Source organism: Canis lupus, chromosome 14, assembly GCF_003254725.2.
Source record: "Canis lupus dingo isolate Sandy chromosome 14, ASM325472v2, whole genome shotgun sequence".
Taxonomy (NCBI): Eukaryota; Metazoa; Chordata; class Mammalia; order Carnivora; family Canidae; genus Canis; species Canis lupus.
Window position 1 is genome coordinate 475,504 of NC_064256.1, and position 21,210 is coordinate 496,713.

At 65.6% G+C, this 21,210-nt stretch overlaps 3 protein-coding genes across 13 annotated transcripts; 1 reads left to right on the plus strand and 2 right to left on the minus strand.

Annotated features, from left to right (window-relative positions):
- Positions 1–1,380: 1,380 nt before the first annotated feature.
- GJC2 (gap junction protein gamma 2) lies at positions 1,381–10,101 on the minus strand. Of its 5 annotated transcripts, none has more exons than XM_025454917.3 (2): positions 9,924–10,101; positions 1,381–3,558 (listed from the first exon to the last, which is right to left on the minus strand). In XM_025454917.3, exon 2 carries the CDS (start codon positions 3,537–3,539, stop codon positions 2,235–2,237), a length of 1,305 nt encoding a protein of 434 aa, XP_025310702.1. In that variant the 5' UTR covers positions 3,540–3,558; positions 9,924–10,101; the 3' UTR covers positions 1,381–2,234. The 5 variants fall into 5 exon arrangements, with proteins under 5 accessions (XP_025310702.1, XP_025310703.1, XP_025310704.1 ...); XM_025454918.2 differs by having other exon boundaries at positions 9,795–9,930; XM_025454919.3 differs by lacking the exon at positions 9,924–10,101 and adding an exon at positions 9,568–9,705.
- Positions 10,102–10,898: 797 nt separating this feature from the next.
- Positions 10,899–17,238, minus strand: GUK1 (guanylate kinase 1). Of its 4 annotated transcripts, XM_025454926.3 has the most exons (9): positions 17,100–17,223; positions 14,883–15,066; positions 13,263–13,376; positions 12,891–12,932; positions 12,394–12,490; positions 11,557–11,701; positions 11,392–11,476; positions 11,183–11,268; positions 10,899–11,070 (listed from the first exon to the last, which is right to left on the minus strand). In XM_025454926.3, exons 3-9 carry the CDS (start codon positions 13,372–13,374, stop codon positions 11,035–11,037), a joined length of 603 nt encoding a protein of 200 aa, XP_025310711.1. In that variant the 5' UTR covers positions 13,375–13,376; positions 14,883–15,066; positions 17,100–17,223; the 3' UTR covers positions 10,899–11,034. The 4 variants fall into 4 exon arrangements, with proteins under 4 accessions (XP_025310711.1, XP_025310710.1, XP_025310709.1 ...); XM_025454925.3 differs by lacking the exon at positions 14,883–15,066 and having other exon boundaries at positions 11,563–11,701; positions 17,100–17,238; XM_025454924.3 differs by lacking the exon at positions 14,883–15,066 and having other exon boundaries at positions 17,100–17,238.
- Positions 17,239–17,247: 9 nt separating this feature from the next.
- Positions 17,248–20,520, plus strand: MRPL55 (mitochondrial ribosomal protein L55). Of its 4 annotated transcripts, none has more exons than XM_025454928.3 (4): positions 17,248–17,372; positions 17,991–18,047; positions 19,786–19,984; positions 20,333–20,520. In XM_025454928.3, exons 2-4 carry the CDS (start codon positions 18,022–18,024, stop codon positions 20,480–20,482), a joined length of 375 nt encoding a protein of 124 aa, XP_025310713.1. In that variant the 5' UTR covers positions 17,248–17,372; positions 17,991–18,021; the 3' UTR covers positions 20,483–20,520. The 4 variants fall into 4 exon arrangements, with proteins under 4 accessions (XP_025310713.1, XP_025310715.1, XP_025310714.1 ...); XM_025454930.3 differs by having other exon boundaries at positions 17,251–17,381; XM_025454929.3 differs by having other exon boundaries at positions 17,270–17,409.
- Positions 20,521–21,210: the final 690 nt, after the last annotated feature.

Here is a 21,210-nt window from a genome sequence, read left to right on the forward strand (position 1 = left end):
GTGCTATCAGTGTCAATGTCATCTGAAAACACACCTTCATGTGACATCTAAGCTGGCGTAGGCACAAGTCACTGGGCACGGATACCTAGCCTACCTACATCTGCCTTCTGTATCCAGGGACTCACAGCAGAACGGTTTCCCCATCAGCCCCCTGGCAGGTCCTCCTCCTGTTGACCCCAACTGCCTCAAATTGCATGTAAACCAATTAAGAGTGGGGTGAGGGAGGGGATTGGGGTACAGAAACCAGATAGGCTGCACCCTAGAGGCAATTCACAGGGGGATGTCAGGACACTGGTTTGAGGAGGGTAAGTGACCACGAAGTCCCTGGGAGCAGGCCCCAGCGTGGGTAAGGGGATGGGGTCCCTTGTCTATGGTGGGGAGCAGGTGACCAAGCAGGCCCTGGCATGGGTGAGGGGATGGGGTCCTTCATCTATGGGGGGGGGGGGTAGGTGACCAAGCAGGCTGCAGCATGAGTGAGGGGACAGGGTCCTTCTTCCTATGGGGGGGAGCAGGTGACCAAGCAGGCCCCAGCTTGGGTGAGGGGACAGGATCCTTCAGTCCATGGGGGATGCAGGTGACCCAGGCTGGCAGGGCCCATGTGGTGGTGGTAGTCTCTGAGACCCCACCGTCAGATTTCCTATCCCACATGTGCCCTTCACTGTAACATGGACCCTCCCACAATGAGTCCGGTTGGCTCCTGGATCCCGCAGGCCTGTGGCCACCGTGGAAACAGTGTGACATCCAGGCTGGGGACCAGAGTCACCGGCCTGAGCCACTGCTGAGAGGCCCCACCACAGAGACCTGGATTCCCGGGACAACACCACCAGTAGCACACCTCAAATAGGGATGCATAGGCCTCCAGCGTGTCCTGGGCTGGACGCCCCTGGGGACCCAGCGTCACTTGGTGTCACGGGCAGGCTGACACTGGGCTGGGGACACTGACAAGGGTTTGCCGGCCAGGAGGGCTTGTCCCAGCCTGCTCGGAGGATGCTGGGTCCCCTAAGTCGAGTTGGAGGGGGCTCCTTGCTGGCAGCAGCTGACCCTCCCCTCAGCTGTGGCCAGGTTCAGTAATGCTGTGCCCTGAGTGCCCGCCACCCGCCTGTGTTCTTTGTTCTCACCATCTGCGGGTTCGGCCATGCTGCCTGGCACTGAAGGGCACCCACGTGGCTTGAGCCTTGCTTCTCCCAGCAAGGCTGGAGCTGAGCCATGCATCCCTGGGGGGCAGTGGTACACACAAGTGCATGTACACACACCCGCACGCATCACACATGCATACACAGAGGCATGCACACTCACCTACATGTCCACACCACACTATATACACGTGTGTGCATGCACAACATAGGTGTGCATGTCCACATGCACCCACGGAGGCAGCTGTAAACAAAAGTTAGTTTTATTTTGCTTCCTTTGTCCTGGGGACTGTGTTTGAATTAGGGAGGGGGCTGGGGGCAGAGAAGGAGCACAGAGGACCCCAGAACCCCTTCCCAGGATGACCTCCACCCAAGCCCCGACCACCACCTGCAGAAGGTGAGCCCACAGGTTTGTAGGACTTCAGTGTGTTCAGAGGAAGGGGCCACAGCACAGTACGAGAAGCCCCAGCAGCTGTGGTCTGTCTTATGGCGTCACCACTGTCCAGCAGGGAGCTGAGAGCATGCTCCCCTCGGAGGGAGGACCAGGGCCCAGCAGGGGCCAGGCACATCCCAACCTTGGTTTCCCCTTCTGCTCAAGAAAGACCTAGGATTGCTTTCAGCCCTGCAGGAAACAGGAGGGGGGCAGAGGGGGAGGGAGCCCCATTGGTGGCCACAGGGAGTAGGGACCTAGCACGGTGCCTCCAGTGCCCCCATCCCCCCCCCCAGGTGCCCCTGGGTGACGCAGGTGGGCTGCTGCAGGGGAGAGGGTGAAGCCCCTGCCCGCTCAGCGGGGTCCCTCCTTTTGGGCAGCCAGCCAGGGGGCCAGGAGCGGCTAGGAGGGGGTGGGAGGAGTGTACCCCAGCCACAGTCCCCTCCACCCTTCCGGGTTGGGGATCAGAGCTGCGGACCCTCGCAGGGTCCTCGTCCTACTCTGGACACAGGGGGGCTCGGGGAGGGACCGGCAGGGACATGGAGCGGACGGCGTGCGCCCCCCTCCCGCCTCCCGAGAGGGAGGGTCCCCGCGGAGGTGGGGAGGAGAAGGAGAAGACAGATGATGTCCGCTGCCCGCCCCGCAGCCGCCGCGCCGCCGCGCCGCGCCCGTCAGATCCACACCGTGGTCTTGCCCTCCCTACTGCTGGCACTGCCCTTCTCTGAGCCGGCCCGGGGCTTCCCGCCCGGCCCGGCCTGGCCGCCGCCCGCGCCCGTGCCCCCCGACGCGGCGCTGCCCGAGCCCGAGCCCGAGGCGGGGGCGCTGGGCCGCGCGGGGCCCCGGGCGGCAGCGAGGAGGCCGGGGCACGGCGGGCTGTCGCGTTCCCCCAGCGCGTGGCCGTCCCGCAGCGCCCGCAGCGCCAGGCTTGCCAGGTCGGGCTCGTGGGGGCGCGCGCGCTCGGCCGCGCGCACCACCAGGCTGTAGTCGGGCGGGCAGGCCAGGCCGGCGGGCGGCGGGCAGGGCGGCGGGCGGGGCGCGGGCCCCGGGGCGGCGGGCGCGGGGCGGCGGGCGCGCACGGCGTCCTGCGCGCTGCCCAGGCCCAGGTGCGCCATCTCGCACAGGTTGAGCAGCAGGCAGAGGCAGCTGACCACGTACATGACCAGCAGGAACACGGTCTTCTCCGTGGGCCGCGACACGAAGCAGTCCACCACGTGCGGGCAGGGCTGGCGGCTGCAAGCGAAGAACGGCCGCACCTCGAAGCCGTACAGCAGGTACTGGCCCACCAGGAAGGCCACCTCGAAGGCGGCCCGCGCCACCAACTGGGCCACGTACACGCGCATCAGGCCCTCGCGCTGGATGCGCCTCCGCCCGTCGTGCTGCCCGGCCGGGCCCCCCACCCCCGCCGCCTGGTCCAAGCCCGCGCTCTTGGCCGCCAGCGCGTCCTCGGCTTCCGCGTCGTCGGCGCCCGGGCCGTCGGCCGCCCCCGACTCCTCCTCGTCGTCGCCCAGGCCCAGCATGGGCTCCTCCTCGCTCAGGCCGGCGGGCTCGGGCCACCCGGGGTGCGGCGGGGGTGGAAGCGGCAGGGGCGCGCGGGGCGGCCGGCGGCCGGAGGCCCCGGGGGGCAGGCGGCGTCGGGGCGCGCGGCGGCGCTCCTCCTCTGAGGCGCGGGCCAGGCGGTGCACCGCGTAGCCCAGGTACATCACGGACGGCGTGGAGATTACCACGATCTGGAAGACCCAGAAGCGCACATGCGACAGGGGCGCGAAGGCGTCGTAGCAGACGTTGTCGCAGCCTGGCTGCCGCGTGTTGCACGTGAATTTGGTCTGCTCGTCCGAGTAGATGGACTCCCCGCCCACGGCTGTGAGCACGATGCGGAACACCACCAGCACGGTGAGCCACACCTTGCCCACGAACGTCGAGTGGTTGTGGATCTCCTCCAGCAGCCGCGTCAGGAAGCTCCAGCTCATGTTGGTCATAGGGGCGGGGGCGCGGGACCTGCAGGGGCGGCAGCGGGAGCTCAACCCGGGGCGGGGCAGAGGGTGGGGGTGGGCGGGTGGTGAACCAGCGGATCTAAGGGGCACTCCCAGGGCGCGGAGGGGGTGGGACAAGACCAGCGGGGGACCGGAGGGGGAGCTCAACCGGGGCGGGCGACGGGGCCTTCGGGGGCCAGCTGCCGAAGGGAAGGCCGAAGGGGCACCGGGGGTGGGGAGGGGAGACAGGACCAGGGGACTCAAGGAGCACTCCTGGGTGGGGTGGGGAGGTTAGGACCAGAGGACCAGAGGAGCACTCCTGGAGCAGGAGTCATGGAGCACTGGGAGGGACGGGGCGCATCTCAGCGCCTGGAGCCAGGGACCCTGCCTGAGGAAGGGGGGTGTCTTGCCACCCTCCAGGAGCTCCATGCCCACCCTGGGTCCTGACCTCGCCCTGAGGAGGGATACGGGAGAAGTCAGGATACCCCTGGCTCACCCCAAGACTCCTCCCACATCCCAGCGGCCTGCAGCTGCTCCAGCACCCTGTCTACCCTCCCACCAAAGCCCGGCCCCTGGCAAACTGTGCCCCACCCCCAGCTCTGGGGACCCAGCCCAGACCCTGAGAGCCCATGGGAGACCAAGGCCAGCCCCCTCAAGCAGTGTGCAGGTCAGAGGAAAGGGTCTCATGCAGCCCGGTCCCCACCATCTGGGCGCACCCCCAACCCAGCCCCTTCCGACCCCAGGCCCCCTAGCAGCACGCCGTGCCCCGCTTTCCACTCCACAACTGCATGGGGCCTTGGCTTCCTCCCTCTGCACGAAGGACCCCCCACCTTCATGCCTCCCTGAAGGCACCTGCAGGGTCCCCACGCTGCTGCCCAAGCCTTGGGGCTGCTTCCCCTCCTGTCCCGACACCACCACCCTGTCCACCCTATGGCCACATAGCAGGACATCCCCACTGGGAAGCCAAGGGAGGCCCGACATCCTTCCAAGACAGGGACTGGTCCAGCAAGACACAGGGACCTTAGGGCATCTGTGACCCTTGGAGACAGCCAAGGTCCCAGATGGGAGGCCCTTGTGGATGAGCTGCCCTGGAGACAGACGCTGCTGTTCATCTTTCTCTGCCTCCAGGAAGGGGACAGGGGCATCAGCCTCCCAACGCCCACCCTCCCAACTTGGTGACCAAGGCCAGTACCTGCGTCGGGGGGAGTTTGGGGACAGGAGACCCCTGATGTCGGGTGCGTCTGCCCCCTCCCTCTGCGTGAGAGGCAGCGTGGGCAGGTGTGGAATGGAGCTGCAGAGGCAGCAGGGGCTCAGGGAAGCTCGGCTTTATGCAGCTGGAGCCTCTCCCCTTGGGTGGGGGCAGGAAGAGGGGGCAGCTGGGGTTCCTGGGGAAATGACCCTTCTTCCTCACATCTGTGTGCAGTGCCCCTCAGAGCCACACATGCATAAGCCCTTCTCAGATGCATACATGCATATGGTTGCACATGTGAACCCCCACCTGCATGCTCATGTGTGCACACGCTCACAATCAGATGCGCAGATGTCCATTTGAGTATTTGGGTGCACACAGGACACACACGCTCCTGTCTGCACACATTTACAAGCAAATGCACTGGCACATGTGCAAGCTCTCAGACACACGTGTGCACACTTACACCCTGGTGCACAGGTGCACACCCCTGGGGAACACAGACACACATGCACCACCCCGCCCACACAGGGCTGCGCACCCAGAGCCCCGACTCCCTCCCTGGAGTGACTCTGACCCCCTGCACCCCCAGACTGGCTGCTCTTCCGTCCGGAGTTCTAAGCACAGGTCTCCCAGGACCTGTGCCCACCCCAACCTGACAGCCCCACCTCCGCAGAAACCCAGAAAAGGGGGAGGCACGGGGGGGGGAGGGGGCCCCCACCTCTTCTCTTCCTCCCAGGACTGGGGCCCCAGGAGGAGCAGAGAGAAAGAGTCGTTTGGTGTGTGCTCTAGGCGTGCATGGTAGCCTTGTAGGCCCACCAGTCCCCGGGGTCCCTGTCCCCACAGGCCCCTGGCCAGCTCCAGGTGTGTGCTGTGCAGCCCGTTCCGAGGTGTTAGGGTCAGAGCCCCGGAGGTGACGCAGCCCATCAGGTCTGGCCCTGCAGGCCCCTCAGTCTGGGGGCGGGGTGGGGGGAGGGTGCCATCTGGGGAGCAGGAGGCTCTCCCCGAGATCTCCCAGCACAGTGGGGACTCAAGTTGCCTTTGGGTGAGGGGCAGAGGCTCACAGGTGGCAGCACCACTACTCTTCAGACGAGGGCCAGTGCCCAGTGTGTGCAGGGCCTGGGTCGCACCCGCCTGATGCCAGCGCTGCAGTAGCCAGGAGGCTGCACTGACTGGCTGTGCCTGGAGGAGCCCAGGCCTGGCGTCAGGACCACGCAGGATGGGGCTCCAGATCCAGGCTTCCGCCCCCCCGCACCCCATGCCTCCTGACACACGCAGGTGCTGGCAGGAAGGGGACCCCAGCCCTTAGCTGCCCCCTGCGACCTGGACCGCCCTCTGCCCGGCTCCCCGCACCCCGGAGGCACACTGCCCAGTCCCGCTCCCAGGGCTCCCAAGAGTCACAGCCAAGCACCAGCCACCCAGGTAAGCAACCCCAGGTTGAGCCCACGGCTGCAGGGCCTGTGCTCTGCCCCGGCAGGTACACACACACACACACACACACACACACACACGCTCATGCCCTCCTGGACGTGCCCACGTGCACTCCCGCCCAGGTCCTCGCCCTGCTCACACCTTGCACATGCCCTACCCCGCACACACTCGTGCCAGTCAACATCCTGCGTTCCTGCCCTGGCTCACCCTGCACGTGCCCCCACACCCACCCCTCCACGCGGCACACGTCCCACCTGCGGCCACGCCCCCACGTGTCCAGGAGCGCCCACACTCCATGCCCCGCCCCTCCTGCCTGGGGGGGGTTCTCACTACTGGACCCGTTGGGGGAGGGGCGGGGAGTCGTGAGTTAGCATGGGACACCTAGGTCTGCGCCCGTGTTCAGCTGCCCACGACACGATGGCTCCCCGGGGACTGACACGGGGACGTGTGTGTAGGGAGGTTTGTACACACGCCTAGTCCCTTGCCCGGTAGCTCACAGGGTGGCAGTGCAAAACACCCACAGCAATGGACACACGCACCATGGTCCTCCTCGGCAAAGAGCCCTGCACTTATGGACATGTGGTGGGTGTCAGACATGTGCCAGAGCATGTGCCTGTGCCCGAGATCGAGGAAGTGGAACGGCACACGCACGCAGACATGGGCTCTCATGCACACCCAGGCAGACATACACTCATGCACCTGTGTGCAGACACACAGGCTCTCTGGCATACACGTGCCCACACGGGCTCTCATGGACTCGTGGATCGACATGGGTTCTCATGCACATGTGTGCCGACACAGGCTCTCAGGCACATGGGCTCTCGTGCACATGTGTGTGGGCACACAGGCTTTCATGCACACATGCGCACACGTGTGCCCACACACATGCACCCACACAGGCAAGCACATGCACACATCCATGGATGCACGTACACACGTCCTTACACTGCGAGGGCTGCGTCTCCGGGTAGCAGGAGTAAGGAGTGGTGCAGCCTGGGTTCTGGAGTCCCCCCAGGCATAGAAAGTAGAAGGAAAGGGAATTCCAAAGTTTCTGCAGCCCCCTCCCCTAGCTCCCGTCCTGAGGGCCAGCACACCAGGAGGGACAATGCAAGCTGGCACAAATCCCCACCCAAGTGAGAAGCCAGCTTGGGGCCCAGGTCAGGTTGCCCCTGTGCAGAGACAGTCATCAGGGCACCGGGGTCAGCAGGGGCCAAGTGGTGGGAGATTCTCCTGCAAGTACCTGACCTTCCCGGGGACTGGGGTGTCAACACGGACAAAGTGAGGAAACAGAGCACCCGAGGCCCACAGGCACCCTCTGGGGATGACTCGATGCCCCCTGAGACCCTGGGCACCCCAGAGTAGCTGTGAGGATGAATGCTCTGTGCCCTGCTGGACTCCACAACGGGAGGGCCAGGGGACAGTGTGAGAAGGCAGGGACCTGCCCCCAGGGGCGCTGGGGTACCGCCTGGCCCCCTGCTACCAGGTAGGTTCTTGGAGGCTGCAGGCAGGGGACCAGGCCTGGCTGCCAGAGGACCCTGACCCGGAGGAGGGGGATGCGGGGGAGCTGACCTGAGGCCCAGGGTGGGGGCACACAGGGGGAGGAGGGTCCGTTTAGATGGCATGTCACCCAGAGCTGGGTTGGGGGTGGGGTGGTGGTGGTGGTGGTGGTGGGGTGGTAGTGTCACTTCGGGGATGCGGGAGGGGCCATTGTGGGGCTGGGGGCCAGCGGGTCACCCCGGGGGGGATAGGGGGGGTTCAGGCAGCACCAGGCCACCCCTACGCACCCCCCCCACCTCAGTGGCCGCCGTGGAGGAGGAAGCTCTTCGCACCCCTGAGCCTGAACAAGCCTGGGAGGGCAGGGGGGCACATGGGGGGCTGAAACTGGGCCTGCCCATCTGCTTCCTTTCCATCCCTGTTCTGCTTCCTCCCAGGAGCCCCTCCAGGCCAGGCGGGGCTTCCTCCCTGTGAGGCGAGGCTGTGGGCAGGGCCCCCAGAACCCAGAACGCTCAGCACCCCCCCAGAAGGCTCCGCTCCCCCTAGAATGCTTGCCCCCCCCCAGAATGCTCAGCTCCTCTGCAGTGTCCCCCCCCCCCACCCAGAGCCAGGCTCCTCCCCTTTCTAACTCATCTACTTGTGAGCACCCACAAGCACCCTGAGGTCAGCTTGGCCTGGCCTCAGGACTCACCCACGGACCCCCTTGTCTGCTAGGGGTTGCTCCTTGGGGTTCCCCTCTGGGTCTCTGCCCCTGGACCCCCATCCTGGCCGCCCCAGTCAGGTTCCACCTGCACCATCCAATCCCACGGTGTGGACTCCAGGCTGCCTGGGGGGGAAGGGCCGGGAATGCACATCCACCCACCCCTGCGGCTGGGCAGCCAGCGCTCAGCGTACTGAGGACCAGCCCCCAGGCTTCCGGCCCTCAGCCTCACTCCCTCTCCACACCCCTAGGCGCCCCCCTCTGCAGACTCCCTCCCCTTCTATATCCCCAGGCTCCCTGTCCCCTCTTCAGCCTCCCTCCTTCACCCCCCCTTCGCCTCACCTCTACAGCCTCCCTCCTCCTCCACACCCCCAGGCTCCCCCTTCCCCTCTACAGCTCCCACTAGGCTCCCCTTCCATGCCCCCTCCTGCTCCTGGCTCATCTGCAGGTCCTGCCCAAGGGGTTCACAGGTCCCCATCCTCAAGGTTCTTGGGCTGGCCTGGTGCATGTGCAGACTGTGGCACTGGCGCACCGGGCACGCGCGCATGCACACTCCCCTTACTCCCCTATTGAGCCCCTTCCCCCAGGCCCTTGGTGGGTTCCACCCCTACCACACCTGTGCTCAGCAGAGGCAGATGCACCTGGGAAGCTGGCTGCGCGAGTACCCGCCAAGGACTCAGGGGCCCCTCTCTGTCCACTCCCACTGCAACCCTGATGTGAGGGTGGTCCTCCCACGGGGAGCCCTGGGGCCCCGGGCGTGGGGGAGGGCTGGGACCTGGGGGAGCACCCTGTGGGGCCCTCCAGCCCTGCCCAGGCCCTGCTGGCAAGGCCTGGAGGCTGCATCCACCCCCCCACCCAGCCATTCTGGGTGACTCCACTCCTCCCACCCCACCGGACTCCAAACATCCTCAGCACCCGCTCCAGCCCACCTGGTACAGATCCCCTGCCCCACAGCAGAGCCTGGCCACCCGCCCTCTCCCCATTCCTGCCTGGGTCGCCCAGACAACTCACTCACGACATCTGGCACACTGGGGGCCGCTCCTGGGGAACAGGCTCAGGTCTGCTCTCGGTGACCCTAGGGCCCAGACCTGAGGAACTGGGGTCCACCAGGCCACTGGAAGGAACCTCGGGCCGGGTCAGAAGCAGGGTGTGGGGCGGGCAGGTGTACCCACCCCAGTTCCTCCACCCATGTGTACAGGGAAGCCTCCCCAGCCTCCTACCAGGCCCGATGGGTCTGAAGCCCAGCCTCTGGACATGCTGCAGCTGCCTGGCCAGCAGGAGCTGGCTGGACAACGCAGCCTGATAAGTCCCAGCTGCCGGGGAAGGTCTCAGGCGCACCCCCTCCCTTCCTGCTCACCAGCTGGCCTGAGTAGGGCCCCCTCCCCCATCATCACACTTTGTCCCCCCACATCAGGGAGGGGGGCCTTGGTCTGGCCACGCTAAGTACCTGTGGTCCCCTAGGGGCAGCCACTGCAGGAGGGGGATGCCTGGGCCAAGACCCTGTGCCCACAGAGAGGTCGCATGACGCTCATCTCCAAATCGATGCCCACACCTGGTCCCCTGGACAGGGCCCTACCTTCTCCAGGCCAGGAAGTAGGAGTCCCTGAGCCCTTCCACCTGCCAGCTGGCTGGACACTGGCCCTTCAGGGTGTATGCCTGGCTGAGTCCTGGGCCTGACCCAGGGCCACCTCTCACCACCAAGCACAATGCGGGGGGAGGGCCTTCAAGGGCTCCATTGTTCCCCCCAAGGCCTAGGGTGTGAATTCCCGATTGTCCGGGGCTGGACAGGGCCCAGAGAAGGAAGGGGCGTCCCCTACGGCCCCCTCCCTCCCCTTCCCTCATGTCAGGCTGGCCCTGCCTCACCTGCCTCAGGCCTGGGCATGAGGAGGCCAAGGAACCCTCGCATCCAGGCCAGGCTCCCACCTACCCTCCTGGTGCATCTGCGCTTTGGGACAGGGTCCACCCTCCCCGTCTGGCTTCTGCCTGGGTCCCAAGAGCACAGCCCAGGCGTAGCACGTCTCCCGCCCTCCACAGCACCCTGGCTCCAGGTATCTCCCTGGACCCCTGAGTCCCATGTCCCCCCTGGAGCCCAGCACTGGACTGGGATGGGCTGCAGGACGCAGGGTTCGGCCTCCCTCCTGGGGCAGCAGTGCCGTCCCTCGGCCACCACAGCTCAGCTCAGGGACCCTGAGAACAAAGGGCTCAGGCAGAGCGAGCTCCGTGCCCTCCCCACAGCCTAAGGGCACCTCCACAGGGCAGCAGGAGAGGCTAGCAGATCCGTCTGCTCCTGCCAGGGCCCCATACCCACTGGGGCCTCAGGCAGGAAGCAGCCCAGCTGCAGGGGATGTACCCAACACCTGATGGGGGGCAGCTGCTGCCAATCCCTGATGTGAAGATGGGGCACAGGAAGTCGGGCTGGCAGCCCAGAGCAGCAGGTGCTGCACAGCACGTGCGGCTGGTCAGGGATGGGCTGCCAGGAGTGGGGGTGCACGTGTACAGCCTGTCCCCAAATCCCTGGCCCAAAGGGCAATCCACAGGCTCACAGACACCATAACCCAGCAGTTTTTTATTGGAGGCCACCCCAGCTCCCAGGAGATGGGGAGAGACCAGGGTCCACCAGCCGTGGCAGCGTGAGCAGGAGACGCGGGCAGCACCCCCACCAGGGAGGACACCACCAGCATTTCTTCTCAGGAGCAGCTGGTCCTCTGAGCCTTCTTGATTTCCTGCCACGGAGAGGAGGAGGGTTGGGGCCAGGGTCGGCTGACAGGCCACGTAGCCTCTACCAGCCCTCGGGCCCGTAAGCACAACAGGCCTGAGTGCCCCCTGAGAGCCCACCTCTGATAGCGCCTCCTCCAGGGCCCGATAAGCCTTCTCCAGATTGTCGTTGATGATGACCAGGTCAAACAGGCCCTGCTCCTTGCCTGTGGGGTGTGTATGGGGGGGGGGGGGGGGAAGGACACAGGTTGGCATGGGCCCTCCTCCCCAGGGACTCCCGTGCTTCATGAGGAGCCTGGGGGAGGGGGGACGCTGGCGCCCACACTCACTGCTCTCCATGTCCACCTGGGCGGCAGCCAGCCGCTTGGCCAGGCTCTCCTCTGTCTCTGTGTTGCGCTGGCGCAGCCGCTGCTCCTGAAACATGTGGGAGGGTCAGAGCCTCTGTGGTCACCTGCTGCTCCCGCTCCTGCCCTGGGGCTCCAGCCTCACCCCACCCCCACCAGGACATCCAGTGAGGGTGGCTGCACGAAGATGTAGATGGGCCGCAGGTCAGTCTTCTTAATGTTACGCACGCCTTGCAGGTCCACGTCTAGCACGCATATGCGGTTCATGGCCTGCACGGCCCGCACGGCTGCTTTGCTGCAGGAATAGACAGACAGGGATGGCTCAGGGGGCTTCCTGTGGCCTCAAAGAGCCTGAGCAGAACCATCGCTGCCCATGCCCTGAACCTACCCGGATCCCAGCACCTCCTCCAGCTCTCTGGAAGCACTTGTGTGCTGGGCCCTCTGTGGGGCTGAGGGCGCCTGTGGGCCAAGGCACAGGGTGGCTGTGTGGCTGTCACCACACAGCCCAAGGCCCCAGGGACTCCCTCTGGGGGCCCACCAGCATTCCCAGATGTGCCTAGGGTGCAGCGAGATGAGTCTTACAGGGGCTCAGGGACAGGCTGCACATGGAGGCCTGCCCAGGCCTACCTGCCTGCCCCGGACGTGGCTCTGGGCCTGGAGCTCTAGGCATCCCAGCCAGATGGGAGGTGCTAGCAAAGACCCTACTGTGGATTATGAGGAGGGAAGGGGAGCCCAGCACAGCCCATGCCCCTAGGGGACCCAGATGCCTTGAGTCCCCGCTGCACACGGGTCTGGAGGGGCCCTTGGCTTCCAGGGGCTTGGCCAGGTGGATGGAGGTGGCCTGGAGAGCCCCAATGCTGTCCCATCCTGAGTGCTGGCGGGGTGGGTACTGACCCCAACTGCCCCAAGAACCCTCAGAGCACCCCCTGCCTAGGTCCAGCCAAAGGGAGAGCCCCTGGGAGGGAGAGGACACCGGCAGTGGCCCACCTGGTCCCATACAGGTTCCCCGAGAACTCAGCGTGCTCGATGAAGTCGCCTGCAGCGATGTCCCGCTGCATCACCTCCCTGGTGACGAAGTAGTAATCTGCAGGGAAGGGCCCACTGAGCCACAGCGGCTGGGCCCTCAGGGCCCTCAGGGAAGGGACCCATCTGGCTCACAGCGGGGTTGCACTGGCCATCAAGCAGGGAGCATATGTGCACACAGCATGTGGTTACACGCCCCTGCTCAGATAGCCTGGAAACCATGGGCTCCCTGGGGGAGGCTCCTGGGGGCCGGGGGGCCAGTCAGCATGGGCAGGGGAGGTGGAAGGGACTTCCTGGGTCCTGCTACCACGACAGAGACCCTCGTGGTGCATGGAGAATGGCCCACAAGCCAAGAGAAGGGCCTGTGGAGATCTCCACAGGGCGTCGGGGCCCCCACCCCATCTGCACACCAATGCCCCAAGTCCACCTGCCTTGCAGGAGGACCTGAGGACCCAACTCACCTTTGCCATTCTCTTCTCCAGGCCGTGGGTCCCTTGTGGTATCTAGGAACGAGCACCCAGGATCCATGTGGGCCCAGGGTCCCTATACTCCATCCATGGTCCTCCCCACAGGGCCTGGCTCAGCCTCCGTGTGTGGGTGTACGGGGTCAGGATCAGGGTAGCAGTGCGGGAACCCTCCCCGTGGGTGGGTGTGGGAGCTCAGGGTCAGGGTCAGCAGTGCGGGGACCCCCCTGTGGGTGGGTGTGGGGGCTCAGGGTCGGGGTCAGCAGTGCGGGGACTCTCCCTGTGGGTAGGTGTGAGGGGGTCAGGGTCAGGTCAGCAGGGGGCCCAGCCCCCCATCCCCCCTTCAGGCTCCCCAAGCCAGGGCCTCACGGGACACGCTGAAGCCAAAGATGCTGCCGTGCTCCTGCAGCAGTCTCTTGAGCAGGGTGCTCTTCCCTGCCCCTGACGGTCCACTCAGGACGACAGGCCTTGGTCCCGACATCCCTGCGGGTAAGGAGAGTGGTGTCAGCAAGGCCGGAGGGACGCGCCCCCCTGCCCCCCGCATGCAGACATGTGAACACCCCCACGGCTGGGGCAGAGCTGCAGGCCCTGGACTTAGAGCCCACCTGTGGCTTCCCTCCCCATCCACAGCAGGTGCCCTGTGCCCCCAGCACCCTGCCCCACAGCCTCAGACCCATCTGTGGAACCCAAGGCCTGGTCTGAACAATTCCACCTGGCCCAGCCCGAGGGACCACAGCATCCTAACTGCTCTGATGTGGGGCCCCGGAAAGCTGGCAGGTGGACAGTTGCCCCCCACCCCCACCCCACACGGGAGGAGGGGAGCTCTGTACCCACCGGACCACCCCGGGCTGGACCCACCTCCAGGTGGGCTGCAGCCTCCTCACAGCCTGGGCTCCCTGAAGAGCTGGCAGGGGTGGTAACCCGGCCCACGCCCCACCCTCCGGGCACTAATCCCTCCCAAGGCGGCTGGCCCCACCCCCCCAGGACAGAGGGAAGAGGCAGCTCCCCCCCACCCAGGCACGAGGTGCCACATGTGAGGAGGGCCAGGCACAGCCTGCCATAGGGAGGCCGGGAGGGTGTGTGGGGAGCTGGCGCCGCCCCCTCCTGGCAGGTTCCTGTCCAGGGTCCCCAAGGGCAGGGCCAGATTCCCTGGGGCTGCCCAGTGTTCCGGCCGAGGGCTGCCATGGGGCCACTGGCTTTCCTAATCCTTGATGTAGGCCAACACGGTAATCTGGCTCAAGGAGGCTATTCTGAGACCACCCCGCCACACACACTGCCCCGGGAAGACACCACCCCAGGAGGATGGAGCAGGAGGGATCCCCTGCTGAGCACACATGAGCCGATTGAGGCTGCACATGTGAGCGTCACCTCCAGTGACACCTCACCTTACCAGGTGTCCTGCTCAACGACATGTCTTTCAACTTAGCCACAACCCCACTGGACTCCCCACTCTGTCCTGGAGTCCAGGCTCTCCTGTCCAAGGCCCAGGCTCACTGCCGCTGCCCCCTGCCTGGTGGGGTCACCCCAGCTCTGTGGGACTTCCCAGGTGCTAGGGATGGGGCGAGCCAAGTGGGGCTGCAGGCTGGGGTGTGGAGCGTGGAAAGAAGGCTTGGCTCTGTCCACCACGTGCCTGTCCCCGGCCCGCATGGTGCTGAGCCACTGCCCGCCCACCCCACCCCAATATGGACATGCACATGCACCCCACCTTCCTGCCTGCAGGGCTGAGCAGGTCTCCCTGGGCCCTGCTGTCCTGATGGCAGTGCAGGGGGACACCCGCCCAGTGGTGATCACAGCGCCACTCCCTCAATCCAGCAGACATGGCTGGGCACCTTGGGACCCGACTGGGAGCACCCACGTCCCGGGGCAGAAGAACATAAAGGGGCTCCCCACCAAGGATGGCAGGACGTGGCACCCCCACGCCCTGAGCACTGTGTAGCTCCTGCTCCCCAACCCACAGGCAGCTCTGGCTACTGCAGACAGCAAACCTACCGGGAAAGACACGTCTTCCATCAGGGCCCCACAGTGCACATGAAGTCCCAGAGCCTGCCGCCCTCACAGGTCATGCCACTCAGGTCTTACTGGCTCCTGACCTGACGCCGGGGCCCTCTGGCCTGTCCCAGGAGGCTGTGTGCCCCAGAGCCCTGCCAGTGCAGGTCACTTCCACCTGAGCAGGCTGCAGTGACAGGTGTGCTCAAGATCCACCAGGGCAAAGTCCCGTCCCCGTTCCTCCCCCCCCCCCCCCCCCGCAGCTTGGAGGCCTTCTCCCAGTATCCTCCTGCCTGCCTCCCCCACCCCCCACCCGCTGGCCCTCAAACCCAGGCTCCAGACCTCCTCCTGCCCTCCCTCAAGTGCAGAAACCCTGATACAGTGGGTAGGCACAAAAGCTTGGCCCTGCCAAGGGCACTGAGTGGGTACTCACGTGGGGCCCACAGGGCCGAGTTCCCTCCCTGCTCCTAAGGCTGACTCCACCCATCACAAGCACAGGCTCACCTGACCAAACCAGGGCAGCCTGGCCTGGCACCCAGGGCCACGTAGGCACAGTGCTGAGCAAAGTCACCAGCATGGGATGGCACTACAGGCCCTGGCTGTGCTCCAGGGTGCCCTCTCATAGTGGACCTGGCCAAAACGGCTGGTCATGGCTGTCCCTGAGACAGGCCATGTGAGGACACGTCCCAACTAAGCGACCTCATACAAGCCTGTCTTGAGAAGGAACGCTCAGAAAGCAGTAGACACCTTTTTTCTCACTTGCTCTCCCCACTTCCTTGAAAGAAAGCCAGGCCCTCTGAAACTGTGGACGGCTCCAGGGCAGGGCTGGGGGGCCCGAGGCACCAGAGCTACAGAGCAGGAAGGAGCCCAGACCCTCAGAGGGGACACCCAGCCCCCACGCGCAGGCAGGGTGGGGGCAGAGGTGGTGGCCCCCACACCTGTGCTCCTAGTAGGTCACCCTCACTGCTGCACATTTCCTCTGGACAGGGGGTTGACCGCTTCCACCCCCAATCCTATCACAGTGCCCCCTCTCTCAGCTATACCCAACACATCACAGAAAACAGACACAAGCTGCTTAGACTGAAGTGTGCCTGCAAACAAACATGCGGCAGGTGATAACCCCCCAAGACTGCTAATCCAGCCATAGGACAAGGGCTCGGTCGGGTTCCCAGAACACCCACCCTGGTCAGCACAAGCAGACTGCACCTCTGCAGGCACAGCAGGGACCTGGGCTGCGGGTGGCCCTGAGGAGCGCTGGAGTGCCACTCTTACCAGAAAAGGGCAGCACAGGGGTGTTCAGCTGTGGGTGCAAAGTCCGGAGACGGAAGCACCCCAGGCCCCCTTGTGGATGAAGGACAAAGCATGCCCAATCAGGGTCCAGAAGATCTCAGGGTGACAGAACAGTCTGGGAAGGTCCACATTTGGGGGGCCATGCCCCCCCCCCCCACTGGCCATTAACTCCTCCCCTTCCTTCTGGCGGGAAAGGGCCAGTGACAGCGGGAAGGCGGCAGGCCCCCGCCCTGCACCCCAGGCCAGCTCATGGACAGCTGAGCTCACCCAAAGGCCCGTATAATCACACCGACCGCCCGTATCCAACAAGCCTGACTCCAGTCTGTGCTCCTGGGACAGGCTGCAAGACGCCCCGGAGCCAGACGCGCCGCAGGCTAGCCGAGGGGGACGGAGTGGGGCCGGATCCGGAACGTGGCCCCACCGCCGGGACGGGAGGGGCGGAGCAGCCAGCTTCCCCCGCGCACGCTCCCCAAGCCCGCCCGGCGGAGCGCGCGGGGCCCCGGACGCGCCGGCAGAGCGGACCCTCGCGTGGCCGTGTGCCCGAGCGCCGGCGGCAGGCCCGCCCCACTCTGGCCCAGCCTCCGTCCCCGAGCTCGGGAACACGCGCTGCTCAGGGCAGGGGCGGCCACACCGAGCGGCCCGGACGCCCGCCCGCTCGGCCCTGCGCTCGCTCCCGGCACGGTCCGCAGAGGCGTGCGCGCGGCGCCCTGGCCGGAAGCGCCCCTCCGACCCCGGTGGCGGGGACCCCGAAAGCGTCGCCTCCGAGCCCCGGAGAGACCCTTCCGACCCTGCGGGCAGCTCCGCTTCCCGCTACGACTCCCGCGCAGACCCGCGCGCTCGGACAGCCTCGGAGCGCCGCCCGCGCGCCCCTCGGCTCCGCTTCTGCCCACGGAGGGACGCGCTCCGAGAGCCCCGGCGCCAGCCACTCACCGTCCGAGGGGGCCCGGCCCAGGGCGGCCGCCGCCAGCCCGGCCAGCGGGCGTCGCAGCATGAGGGGCTACGTCACAGCACCGCGCCAGCACGCCTCCGCCCGCAGGGCTAACGTCACGGCCCGGCGCCGGCCTCGCCCGCCCCTCAGGGTTGCGTCAGCACCGTGCGACGCCGCGAGGGCGGAGGACGTCCCGGCGGGGCCGCCCTAGGACGCGGCGTGTGCACGGCCCCGGTCGCTTCCTCTCCCGCCTGGCCCGTGCGGCTGGCGCGCTGGTAGGCGAGGTGGGCCCGAGCTGGGGGCCGGCGTCAGGTCGGTGCCGGAAGGGCGCTCCCGACGGGTGGGCCGGGCCTCGCCGCCGGCGCTTGAGGGCGGCGTGGTCGGGAGTAGCCCGGCGGCCGGTCCTCCCGAGGCGCGGGGCGGGCCCCCACACTCCCGGGGGCCGAGGCACGCTCGCCGTCGCGGCCAGAAGGGCTCTGTTGCCGGGGTCGGAAGCCCGGCTTGCGGTCGCGGACACTGGCACGGACGCCCCGGCACCCTGCGCGCGGGAGGAGCGGCCGTGCGTCCCCGCTGCCCCGGTCCGCACGCTGCGGGCGCCGGGAATCGCCGCCGTCCCGCCGACCCCCCTCCCCGCCGCTGACCCCCCGTCCCGCTGATCCCCTCTCCGCGCTCGGGACCGCTTCCCGGCATCTGGCGCTCAGAGACCGTCCACAGCTCAGCCTAGCAGCGAGTGTGTGTGTGGGGGGGGGGGGGGGGCAGGGCAGCCTGACAGGTCACGGGGAGGACAGAGACCTGGAGGGGATGCCTCCGTGGGAGACAACATGTGTCCGAGCTCTCCCTGGGGCTAGGTGAAGGTTAATGAGGTGGGAAACCCTGTTTTATTCCCTCCCCAGGCCTCAGCTGCCACAGGGGCCCTCAGGAGGAATGGCCGCCAGGGGCAACGTGCTTGGGTAAGTGGGGACTTGGGGCCCCTTGGCCTGCTGTCCGGGCGCTAGAGGGGTGGTCAGCGCCTTGCTCTGGAGCAGGCAGGGGGGTGGGTGTGGATGGCTGCCCTGGCAGGGGTTGAGGGAGGCGGCAGGAAACACACCGTCACCGTGACTTTCCTGTTCAGATCTGCAGCCCAGCCTGGCTCTGGGTCCGTGGAGAGGGCCATGCCTGCCGGCTGTTCCCACTGAAACCACTTGGTCTCCCCGACAGGACAAGTGTGGCCTGAGGATGGTTTTTATGAGGACAGAAGCAGAGCCAGTCTCTAGTTGGCTCTGTGGATATGGGGCGGAGGGGGCTCCTGACACTGCCATCAGGGTGAAAGGAACCAAGGGACTCTGGCTGCTGCCTTCCTGCAGGGCACCTGCCCTAGGAGAGTTCCCCATGTAGCCCTCTCTTGCTGATAGGACATGGAGCATCCGCTGTCTTCTCAGCCCTGCAGAAGCCGCCTCCCCCCCCCACCCCGTCCCCGCAGTCCACGGCCCAGGGTCCTCAGGGCGGCCATGTGCCCTCTCCCCAGTGCTGCTCCTGCCCTGCCAGCCTAACCACAGGCTTCTCTGGCGCTGGAGCTGGCCATCTGTCTCCTCTCTGCCGGTGTTTCTTTTGCCAAAATTTACTGAGTGCCCAGTTGGGGCTCTGGGACTTCAGAGCAAATAAGATGTGGTTCTTGCAGCTAGGGCCGCGGGGTCTGGTGGAGGATGCATAGGTACCATACCCTCAGGCCGAGGGGTGCTGGGAACGCCACCCAGGGCAGGTGCCTGTGCAGGGGCTGTGCTGCTGCTCTGTGGAACCGGAGATCCTGAGAGCTGAGTGAAAGCCTGCAGAGCATGGGGACTCACCAGGAGCCAGAGGGGATGGTTTGGGCTTCGTCCATCAGTGGCTCCACCACTCACAGCCCGGGAGCCCTCTGAAGGCACTTGGTGGTGTCAGACACAGCACTGGGCAGCAGGGCTACTCCTGGAATGCCTGACAGCTCCAGGGAGCTGTGGAATTGTACCCTGTCACAACCTGCGGTCGTGGGAGGGGACGGGTGGGGGAGAGACAGCTTTGGGGTCCTGTAGCCTCTATAGGTGGCCCGCATAGGGCTTCCTCTTCTGGTTTCTTGGAGGCACACCCTGCTGTGTGCAGGGAGTCCAGCTGCCTGCCGTGTTCAGAAGCCAGGTGGACCCTAGGGGTATTGGTTACAGGTGGGCGGCTTCCTCTGTTGACAGTTCTGGAGGCTGCAAGTCTGAGGTCAGGGTCCAGGCAGGGTTGAGTTCTGCCGAGGCCTGCCTTCCTGGTCCTGAATGCTCTTCTAAGAGCAGCAGTCCCACACCGTGGGGGGATGGGGGAGGCTCATGACCTTCTAGGGTTCCCACGTCTGATGTCATCTCATGGAGGTAGAGCTGCAGTGTGTGAATTTGGGGGAGACACAAAGGTCCAGGCTATGGTACTGGGTCTCTGCTCCCCTGGAATCTTTCCTGCCTGATGCTGTGTGGTGACCGTGCTCTCAGCCCACTGGGGGCCTGGCTGCTGACCTCTGACGTCACTTGTCCAGAAGGTCCCTGCACTTGCCCCTGCAGCCTCTTCCATGGGGCAGGGGCTGCTCTGACCACACTCCAGTCTGGTATGCGTCACCGCGTGCCCCCACAGGAGCTGGACAGCCTGAGCTGCATGGGCGCTTGGGTCCGAGCACCAGCCACTGACCAGAACGTGTGTTTGTAGCCTGCTGCGGCAGCAGGTACTGACGGGGACTGCTCCAGTATGTCGCCTACACACGTCCTCCTGGCAGGCTGATAGCAACAGGGCCTTGCTCACGCGTGTGCACCGACAAGCCTATGCACGCCTCTACCCTGTGCTCCTGGTCAAGCAGGATGGCTCCACCATCCACATCCGCTATCGGGAGCCACGACGAATACTCGAGGTATGCCTCCCTCCCCAGTGCTCCCTGGGGTGCAGCTGCTCCTCCAGGGGCTCGTGGGCTGTGCCCACAGCAGCTTAAAGGGGGGAGTAGGGGGAGAAGCCATGACCTGGGATTGCTGGAGGTGGAGTGCTCACCCCATCTGTCAGACCAGACAGCAGCGGTGAGCTGCGTATGTAACGATGATCAATCTTGAGAAAACAAGTCTGTGTAAAGATGGAGAGCTCTGATGACAGAGAAAATCCAGCAGAACGTAAAAGCCCTAAATACAGAGTGGAGAATGAGGTGAAGTGGAGGCACGGACAAGGTTCTGGGCCCTCCAAGTGAGCTTGTGCATGCCCTTCCCCACAGATGCCCGTGGACCTGGATGCCCTGTCCCCAGAGGAGAGGCGGGCACGGTTCCGGAAACGAGAGTCACAGGTCCAGAAGAAAAAGGAGGAGCCAGAGCTCTATGATGACTTTGACGTGGAGCGGTACAAGCAGTTTTGGACAAAAAAATGACCAGGCCTGGAAGTGTCCTTAAACCGTGTGTTCTCGAAGCTGCCTCCACCTGGCCTTTCCTTCCCGCACGCTCGAGTCTGTTGTGAGCTCTCTGCGACCCAGTGGGCTAGGTGGCTAAGGATTGGGTCAGGCTGTGGTGTTCAGACGAGGTCTGAAGGGAGTGCCCGTGTGGGAGGAGGAAGGAGAGGGCCCTGGAGCCCCTCACTCCCTGACCAGCTGCAGCCTCAGGGGCCAGGGGCCCTCAAGAAGAGAGTGGGAGGAGCAGGGTGTCAGGGATGCTGGTACGGGCTGTCAGTGGACTGGCCCACAAAGGGAGGTGCCTTCAGCTGGGCTTGTGGCCCCTGTGACTACAACAAACCTGTGGTCGGCTGCCATTCTTCTGCTCCAGTGGTGGGTTTCAGCCTGGCCAGGCTTCTGCAAGACCAAAAGGCCAAGTCCCAACATTTCCACTTGTCGCTGGCCTGGCCCAGGCCTGCCTCTTGCCCTGGCCTGGGCTGTCAGGACTCTTGGAAACCTGAGTGAGTGCCCACCGTAGGGCACTGATACAAAAGGTGGGGAAGGTGCCCACGTTCTATGGGAGGGGGCTGTGTCTGGGCTCCTGGCGAAGGGTGCTGCATTAAGCACCCACCTTTGGACTCCTAAGTCCCTGGTGGTCCACTGAGTTTCCTGGCCACGCGCAGGGTCCTGGGAACATCCAACGGCATTGTCTGCCCTTCCCTTGAAGTGGG

Coding starts and splice junctions, on each gene's coding strand:
- GJC2 (XM_025454917.3), bottom strand. CDS start 3,539: ATGACCAACATGAGCTGGAGCTTCCTGACGCGGCTGCTGGAGGAGATC.
- GUK1 (XM_025454924.3), bottom strand. CDS start 17,160: ATGCTGCGACGCCCGCTGGCCGGGCTGGCGGCGGCCGCCCTGGGCCGG. Junction 11,477..11,556: donor CACTGGATGTCCTGGTGGGG/GTGGGGTGAGGC, acceptor CACATGTTTCAG/GAGCAGCGGCTGCGCCAGCG. Junction 11,269..11,391: donor CCAGGTGGACATGGAGAGCA/GTGAGTGTGGGC, acceptor CACACCCCACAG/GCAAGGAGCAGGGCCTGTTT.
- MRPL55 (XM_025454928.3), top strand. CDS start 18,022: ATGGCCGCCAGGGGCAACGTGCTTGG. Junction 18,048..19,785: donor GCCAGGGGCAACGTGCTTGG/GTAAGTGGGGAC, acceptor GTGTGTTTGTAG/CCTGCTGCGGCAGCAGGTAC. Junction 19,985..20,332: donor AGCCACGACGAATACTCGAG/GTATGCCTCCCT, acceptor CCTTCCCCACAG/ATGCCCGTGGACCTGGATGC.